Raw genomic sequence first — 9,473 nt, 5'->3', positions numbered from 1 at the left:
CCCTGGGAAACAGCCGCCAGCGAGATTGGGGTGGAGATGGAGCGCGATTAAATCGCAGCTGCTCTCCTGCCGGCGACGTCTTCAGCCATCGCTGCTGCTCCGGTGAGCTTTCACCCGACACCAGCGTTGCAGCGCCGCGACTTCCCTCTGCCGCCGCACCCTCCGTCCGCACGCTCTGGCAGTCGAGCCAGTAAGGAACGCCGGAGCGCCCCAAACCGCAGACGCCGAGAACGATTCTGCTAGCACCAGACACGGCGGCGCCCACCAGCGGCGCGGCAGCGACAGCCTGATTCCGGTGCCGGGCGACCAGCGGGAGCCCGGAAAGTTTGAATCGGCAAATAGCCTCATTCCCGTTCTTCGTTTGTTCTCCATAATTACAGATTACAACAGAAAAACGAATACAATTCGAAAATCTAATCTAACCACGGATTTTCTCGTGGTGGAAAAACAATTACAACGTCAAACCGACGTATCCCACGAAACAACAAGCCACGAAGAACAACAGCAATAAAAACAACGCACATTATTAATCGTACATAAATTAATAATAGAGCCAAGAAATTAATCCTGGGCTCTGATACCAATTGAAGGAATATTAAATTGAATTAATACTCGACTTTGCCCGATGATCGTTTCTTGGTTATTATTAATTTATCATACAACGATTAATTCCTAACATGCTCCTATGAATTTAACAGCTGCACACAGGTGTTAGGAAAACTTACTTGAGAATCGGATGCACAAACGGTTGATGATCGCGTCGAAAGATTCTGACTCCAGCTCTGATCTTCTCGACTGTATCCCGCTCAATTCCCAACGTTGGATGGACAACGAGCTATGGAAATTCCCAAGGCAGAAAGATCACTCACGTTTCTGCGCCTCCCTCTGCTCTCAAAAACCCTAATTTTTATCAGTGTATTTTCCTGAGAGCTGACAGCTGTATTTAATAATACAGAAAAGGGGAGGAGGCGCCACTTTCTTAGTGAGGGCCGAAAATTCTGTCTTCTTGGGCTAGGAGACATTGGGCCAGCCCAGGGACCAGATACAAGGAATAAAGATGGGCCTCAAATAAATTAATTCATCCATGGTCAGCCCAGACCATAATTAATTTATAAATATCAGTTCATTCCACTAGAGAACCGATACTGACTTACCCCTTTATTGCCGGTGATGAGTCGGGGCTTGTATTTAGACTTATTAAATCTCCGTATTTAAAATATCCGACATCCATTAATTAATTAGAGCTCTGACAGCTTAAAATTAATTAATCTCTTAATAATTCCTTAAGCAGTACCACTCAAACTTTATTATTACGCCTGAACTTAATCAACCTGCAGGGTTTAGCGCAATAAACCTTATTGAGCTCCTTAAGGGGATGTCATTATCCTATACCGGATACGGGTACTAATACAGATAATCAAATATCATATATTAACCGTTATCACCCAAGATACAGAGTACTCGAGTTAGCATTTAACTCTCGCCCATAGTAAGTCAAAGTGATATACGAATTAACATATATATCTGAATACTTATTAGTATTAAGATTTATGAGTCACCGAGATCTTGATTCTTCACTTAAGTCAGATAGAAGAATACATCTCAACTGTTGGTCCTATCAATACGTAATGACGTACCAGTATAGACAAGTAGCCAAGACAAACTACTTCCATCTATACTGCAGCCTAAACCAATAACTTGTCCTAGAGTTATTTCGGCTGTGATCATATTATATCTCTTAAGATTATTCCAATTATATGGTCTTCTGTGATCTACAACACACCATATAATCTACTTATACAGAGATAAAGAACATACATATGCAATCATGAACACAATCAGATAGGAGATAAGAATAGTGAATAACAGGAATCATTGTATACAAGCATAAAGTTCTTGCTTTCAGTATACAAATCCAACAGATCTTTCAATATTTTTATATGTTTAGAATTTCAAACCATGTAACTAACAAATGTTATTTTGTAGAAGGATCAATTAACTGAAGATGAAGTTGTGAATAGAGCACTCTTGTGGAAACAAGCACGAGCAAATAAAAAAGGGGGGTTTGATGGTGAACGATTAGCCCAAACAGTGCTGAAAATTGTAAGATTATTTATTATTAAATTAATAATAACGCAACATTCTTTTTTTTTGTGATATACTTCATTAATGTGCATTGTAGGATGACTTCATACGACAAAAGGAAGAGGGCGTGTTTAACAAAAGTCATCCAACAGACGATATTCTGACACAAGCACTTGAGACACCTGAGCATGCTGGTCGTGTTAGAGGTGTTGGTGGTTTTGTTACTCCAACATTTTATTTCAATCTCAACAAAGATGTGAGATTGGGAGTTGGAAAAACTGTGTCAGAAATGAGATCGGAGTTTGGGAAACAAATAGCCGAACTGAATGCTAAGATCAATCAACTCCAGCAACAAATAGGGAACAAAGATACCGAAGAGAAAGGTAGTTTTTCAGTGATGATGCAAAAGTCATCCAATCATGTTGAAAACGATCAAGAAGTTGAATGTGTGGAAGTCGCCCCGAAAATCATGGAAAAGAAAAAAAAGGTATACAACTTAGTTATTACTTATATTTTGTTATTTTCTTTTTCAAATAACTGTTCTTGTAGGCAAAACGTCAACCACGCAAGCTACCCAAGTTGAAAGGAAAGAATATTCCTTTGACATTGAAGATGTTACACACCTATGGGATGGTTGCTCTCATTGATGGACTTAGTATTGAAATAACAATAAAAGGTAGTGTCGTTGGTGATGAGAAAAATATCAAAGTGTTCATCGTCCTTGATAACATTCGACACATGTGTGAATTGGACGCACTCGAGGCATGTTGTATATATGTCTACATATGGTGAGTATTACTAAAATTAATTAGTTGAATTATTTTGAATAATTAATATGCTATTTTTTTCTTTGTGGTGAGAATTTGTAGGCGCTTATATAAGGAATGCAAGAAGACAAGTCTTCTTAAAAAATTCAAATTTGTTGATCCGTATAGCATGTCACATGATCTGAAGGTTGATTCAGCAAAAAAGGCAAGAATTTTGGCGAGTAGGATGTGTGGTACATTGACTAATCAATTTCTTTTGATGCCTTGCAACGTGGGGTACGTAAAAATGGTTATATTTTAGTTTATAATGAATATGTGTTGCTTTTTATTAAACCTATTTATCTTGTTAGTTGGCATTGGATCCTTCTTGTTATTGACCCGCATAATGATACTACATACGTGTTGGATCCATTAAAGGAAGATCGTCATTTTACGGAGATAAAGATCGTCACAGAAACGTAAGTTCTATCATTTTAAATATATCATTTATGTATTTTAGTTTAAATTTATATTTTAATATGTATAGAGCTATAAAAATGTTCAATAAGAACATAGGAAAAAGAGGAAGACAAAGTCATGCGTGGGAAGTGATAAAGGTATGAAATTACTTATCTTCAATGTTTATTGAAGATTATATGTTAGCTTTATTGTCATATTATGTCTTTTTGTGTAGTGTCATCAACAACCTCACGGGTCAGTACAATGTGGATTCTATATAATGCGTTACATGAAAGACATTATTGAAAATTATGGATGTGACCGCTCCAAACCAATATCTTCATTGGTAATTATAAATTAGCATTTTATTTCAATATAATTTAAAGATTAGCTATTTGAAATATTTGGCTCATCGCTTATTATCTTATTTTTATTAGTTTGTCGAAGGATTTTACTCTGAAGAAGAAATCAATGAAGTTCGTGAAGAGTGGGTTGAGTTTGTATATCGTTTTGTTCATAAGAATGATGATGAAGGTAAATTTGATATATATTTCTTTTGATTTATTTATATATATTTAGTGATTTAGATGATTTTATATTCTTAAATTAATCTTGTTTTATTTTGTTCGTGTAGGTTCAAGCTAGTTGTTGGACAATTGTTGGTGATGAAGTCGTAATTAGTTGGAGATTTTATTAGAAATTTTTTTAGTAGATAAATAAAGGAGTAACTAGAGATGATACAATTGTGGATGTAAATATTTGATTATGAGTTTTAGTGATTTATAAGTATTATTTCTTATTTATTAGTGGTTTATGAGTATTGTTTGATTATTTGATGTTTAAGTATTTTAATTTGTTATATATATTAGTATTATAAAACAGGGATGCATGTTGTCTATCATTATATAGACAACATCTAATATGTGTTGTCTATAACCACTACTCTGTTGTCTATATTATAACATATAATCTTTGTTGTCTATTAGCTTCAATACGTTGTCTAAGTTTAAATAGACAACATATAATATTTGTTGTCTATTACCTTCCGCCAGTTGTCTATCTTTAAATAGACAATTAAATAGACAACATATAATATATGTTGTCTATGAGCACCCCAGAATAGACAACACCGACCTCGACAACAAATATTTTCACATAGACAACAGTAAATATATGTTGTCTATGTGTTAAATTCTTGTAGTGAAATATCGCTCCTTAAGCATTTGAAAACCAAAACCCTTGCCACAGATAACTTTCCAGGCCATCTTCATCAAGAAACATTTGTTCATCAGAGAGAACGAACTAACACCCAAGCCTCCTTCCTCCTTGAGGGCGCAGACACGGCTCCAGCTAACCGGGCAAGAAGGAGACTTGTTGATATCCCCGGTCCAAATAAAATTTCGACACTTCTCATTTAAATCATAAATCAAGGATCTCGGCCATTTATAAACCAACATAGAATGAGTCACCGAGCTCTGAATAACCGATTTAACCAAACAGATTCGTCCAGCCATAGAAAGAAGTCGTCCTCTCCATCTGGAAAATTTTGCAACAATTCGATCGTGAATAGGCCGAAAGTAAGAGGTCTACCACGACCGTGAAAAATCGGCACACCTAGATAAGTGAAGGGAGTCCTGCCGCAAACAAACCCCAGCTCACGCAAAACAGTGCGCTTTGTAACATCATAAGTCTTGGAAGAGAAATAAATATACGATTTCTCGTTGCTGCAATCCTGCCCAGACATCCAACTATAGTAATCCTGAATTTTTTTAATCGTCTTGGCATTTCTAACCGAGGCTTTACAGAAGACCAGAATATCATCAGCATATAAAAGGTGAGTGGGGAAGGAAAGGTTGCGAGTCATCGCCATAGGAGTAAGATGACCAGAATCCACGCAGTTACTAAACAAGGAGCTCAGAACGTCTTCAGCAATGCCGAACAAAATAGGGGAGAGAGGATCTCCTTGTCGAGCACCTCTCGTGCAGCCGAAGTAACCATGAATCTGACCATTATACAGGATCGACAATCTCGCCGAATGAAGAATAATGCCAATCCATTTGATAAATCTCCCATCAAACCCATAAGTTCTAAGCACATTCAGCAAAAAATCCCAACGAAGGGTATCAAAGGCTTTCCTAATGTCAATCTTACAAGCCATATTCTGGCCTCGCCCCGTACGGCGCAAGCAATTATAGCCTTCCAATCCCAGCATAATACAATCGTGAATAGATCTCCCATGAATAAAACCAAACTGATTCTGTGAAATGTAGTTCGACGCAACAAAGCTAAGCCTCGCCGCCAACACTTTAGAAATAGTCTTGAAGAAAAAATTGGAGAGGACAATAGGTCGCAGATCAGACACCGAAATCACATTCTTCTTCTTTGGAATAAGAACCATCGTACTCGAATTACAACCCGTAGGAAGATAAGATCCAAGAAAAAAATTGCGAACCGCCCTCCAGATGTCCTTCTTGACAATATCCCAGCAAGCCTGAAAGAATTTACCAGAAAAACCATCAGGACCTGGGGAGCTATTAGAATCCATGCCGAAAACAGCCGCAGAGATCTCCTCATCAGTGGGGATCGCCGAGAGAATGGCATTATGTTCATCCGACACCACATGCTCAATGACCGCCTCAATAGCAGTAATGTCAATATCAGAACCAGAATCATCCGTAAACAGCTTCGTGAAATACTCAACAATATGTTCCCCAATACTATCCTGGTTCGAAACCATATTACCATCAATCATCAAGGACTGAAATCTACATGGCTTTTGTTTGTAGCGCATCGAAGCATGAAAAAAGGTCGTGTTTCTATCCCCATCATTTAACCAAGACACACGACTTTTTTGCTGCAAAAGACAGCTCTTCTGGCAAAGAGCTACATTAATTTTAGCCTGGACTTGAACCTCTTTATCAAAAAGATCATCAGTATATCCCTGGGAAGAAATATTCAGCTGAATATCTGTCAACTCTTCCTGGGTGGCAATCACGAGCTTTTCAACATGCCCAAAAGTATTCCTGTTCCATCTTTGCAACTCCCGCTTAAGCCGTTTTAGCTTAACCATAACCAGATAAATCGGGCACAAGACATTCGTTTCTTGAGACCACGAGGATTCCACCATGTTCAAAAAATTGGGATGCGACACCCACATATTCAAAAACCTGAAAAACCTGCGATGCACATGCGGAGGAGAGCTACACTGCAAAACAATCGGAGAATGATCTGACGTAACCCTAGCTAGATTCTGAGTGTGAACAGAAAACCAAAGGTCAGAGAATGAGTCCGAATAGAGAGCACGATCAAGGAGAGACTCCATTTGACTCGGCATGAAGCGGCGACCCGACCAAGTAAAACGCAAACCGACAATGAAGGATTCGATAAAACCAGTCTCATCAATAAAAGAGCAAAAATCCCGGCAAGAAGTCTGATCAGGCATACGGCTGCTGACTCTCTCGTGGGCCCCCTTAACATCATTAAAGTCACCTATAATCACCATACGACCCGAGATAAACCGAAGAAGATCAGCCCAAAGAAGCTGTCTTTCCATATAAGTCGAAGCTCCATGTACCACCGCTACTCGAAAATCTAACGAATTCTAGGAATAGTCCGCAATAATCACCTACTCAGAAGAGAAAACCAAGCGGAAATCAACATCAGGGTGATGAAAAACCCAAATATTAGAACACCTGTCATGCCGCAAATTTTGATGACCAGGAAGGAGATTGATAGAAGACCAAAAACTAGGGGTTTTCTTTTTGAAATCCGATTTTGGCTCAATAATACCAACAATCATAGGAGAAAAATTGTGACAATGCTCCCAAAGGATACATTTGGATTCATCCGTGAAGCCACGGACATTCCAGGTAAGAAAATTCATCAAGAAAAAACTTATTCGGAGGCGGCATTTGCCGCTTCCACTTCATCAGCCCAACTTTGCGAGGCTATATTACTCATGGATCTAGCACTGCGAGAATCACCATAATCTACCATAAAATCCCTCGGGTGACCCCCAGCGTCAAACGCAGCCTTGAGCTTACTGTCAATTATCCTTACAGAACTCGAATTTGGCGTCACCGGCGGCTTCCTCAATCGGCTTTTGATGCTGTCATCCGCAGGAGGTTTTTTCAAAAAATTGGTTTTTGGAGGCCTCCCTCGAGGCCTTTTAACCTGCTCCCGTGCAGCAGTCTCGCTCATTCGCTGCACTTTCAGTTTATTCTCTAGAGCCAACTCCTTCTTTTGACGAACCAGATCAGTTTCATGAGCTTCAGCACCTCGTTCAGAGCCAAGACTGCACATATCTCTTGTTTCAAACTGCCCTCCCGTCATCTCGTCTTCTTGCCCCACAGGTGGAGGACCATTGATCATATATTCCACTCTAGTCAACGGTCGTTCCATCTCCTTAAGTTGTGGAGACTTTGGCCGGTTATACGTCGTCGCCAAAACCTCATTCTTACCAGAGCTTATAGGAAGCGTTGGCCGGTTAGATGCCGTCGCCAACGTTCCCTCATTTGCTGAAAAAGTTTGAGACTTTTGCAGAGGAGATTTTGGCCGGTTAGACTCCGTCGCCAAAGCCTCTTTCTCGCCAGAACTCATAGGAAACGGTAGCCGGTTAGATGCCGTCGCCAACGTTCCCTCATTGTCTGAAAAAGTCTGTGACTTTTGTGTTTAGACGTCGTGATCACAATCCCTCCGCTGTCATGAATAACCCTCGGAGGGGCTCTATCCTGTTATTCATTTTCATAAGGTGTAGAATTGCACCTTGTCTGCTTTCCGGAACCCCCAGAGGGAGACAAATCGTCCTCATCAGACACATAATCTTCCACCAAACCATCCTTATGAGAGAACACTTTCTCCAATAAATCTGGTCCAGATATCTCCGTCTCTTTCGCTGTGTGTTCTTTTTCTTCAAGGATCTGAAATCTATTATTATGATAAGTGTCGAGGCTATTCCTCGGCCTCCAGTGAGACACTTTCTTGGCCTAAACAAACCCATCATCTGAAGGTGCTCTCCCCGTCGTATCAGTCGTCAACAGAGCAACTGCTGACGAGTGTTCAGCAGGCCGAGTAACTTTAGAATTCGTAGCGCCAGCATGCACCTCGGTTGCATTGATTTTATTCTCTGCCGGCTTAACTCTTCGACATTTATCCCTGCTGTGCCCGGTAATCTTACATTGAGAACAGAAAAGAGGTAACTGCTCGTAGTAAAATTCCACGTAATAAGAAGCGTCATCCCCTTGCACAAGCATGCTATCTTGAAGAGGTAACGCCAGATCAACTTCAACAAGAATTCTGGCAAAATGTCCAACATCCCCGTAGGCAGAAACTCCATCCATTTTAATAGCGGTTCCGACGACATTACCAATAGCTGTAAAAACTTCAGGATGCCAAAGCTCCACAGGAAGATAATAAATACGAACCCAAACTTGGTAAAGTGAAGAAATTTCTTTATACGGGTTGAACCCTTTCGCCCATTCCCTCAACCTAAGAGATCCATGCGACAATTCCCATAGTAATTTAGCCTGAGCAACCTTCTTGTCTTCCAAGTTTTGAAACTTAAGCGTAAACAAACCCTTGCTCATAGGTATAAGCTTCCAGTCCGTCGTAATCTGCCATAACGATTGTAATTCCTGTTTCAATTCCGAAGTAGGTCGCGGTTTATCTCATTTCTTAAGTAGAAGACGTCCTATCATAGAAAACTTATACTCCTCTTGCCGAGTTTTACAGAATTCAGTAGGCAGTTTAAGAATAAAACCCTGATCCGAGGCTTGCACCCTCAGCGCCGTGAAGCGATGCGCAAAAACTTCTGGTCTCCTTTTAAGTTTGGGAACAGCTGCCATCGCGTAAGATTGACGACCTGCATTAATAGGGTTATCCAGAGCAACCAAATTATCATTCGCACCAAGTGAATCAGATGCCAAGTCGTTCTCTTGTATGGAATTAGGGCTCATCCGGGGCTTTGGCCGGTTAGATGTCGTCGCCCTCCACATCAGAAGTCCTCGGAGACCTTGGCCGGTTAAATGTCGTCGCCAAGGTCCCTTTATCAACAGGAAGTTCCGGAGACTTTGGCCGGTTAGACTCCGTCACCAAGGTCTCGCAATGCTCGATCGATCCGAAAGAAACCCTAGGGCGCGGAGAGGTATCCTGATTGTCAAGTGAAGTATGCCGAGAAGGGGAGAA

At 40.4% G+C, this 9,473-nt stretch overlaps 1 protein-coding gene across 1 annotated transcript; it reads left to right on the top strand.

Annotated features, from left to right (window-relative positions):
- The first annotated feature begins 1,973 nt into the window (after positions 1–1,973).
- Positions 1,974–3,935, top strand: LOC130998419 (uncharacterized). Its single transcript, XM_057923834.1, has 8 exons — positions 1,974–2,103; positions 2,183–2,873; positions 2,955–3,128; positions 3,203–3,310; positions 3,379–3,448; positions 3,526–3,636; positions 3,728–3,824; positions 3,925–3,935. The coding sequence occupies exons 2-8, from the start codon at positions 2,698–2,700 to the stop codon at positions 3,933–3,935; spliced, it is 747 nt and encodes a 248-aa protein (XP_057779817.1). The 5' UTR covers positions 1,974–2,103; positions 2,183–2,697.
- Positions 3,936–9,473: the final 5,538 nt, after the last annotated feature.

This window comes from Salvia miltiorrhiza, chromosome 8 (genome assembly GCF_028751815.1).
Source record: "Salvia miltiorrhiza cultivar Shanhuang (shh) chromosome 8, IMPLAD_Smil_shh, whole genome shotgun sequence".
Classification (NCBI taxonomy): Eukaryota; Viridiplantae; Streptophyta; class Magnoliopsida; order Lamiales; family Lamiaceae; genus Salvia; species Salvia miltiorrhiza.
Note: the sequence above shows the minus strand (reverse complement) of the source record. Positions and strands in the feature narration are given on the sequence as shown.

Excerpts from the sequence above, each read along its gene's own strand:
- LOC130998419 (XM_057923834.1), top strand. The coding sequence starts at position 2,698 with ATGTTACACACCTATGGGATGGTTGCTCTCATTGATGGACTTAGTATT. Across the intron at positions 2,874-2,954 it reads TGTATATATGTCTACATATG|GCGCTTATATAAGGAATGCA; the intron begins GTGAGTATTACT and ends GAGAATTTGTAG. Across the intron at positions 3,449-3,525 it reads ATGCGTGGGAAGTGATAAAG|TGTCATCAACAACCTCACGG; the intron begins GTATGAAATTAC and ends CTTTTTGTGTAG.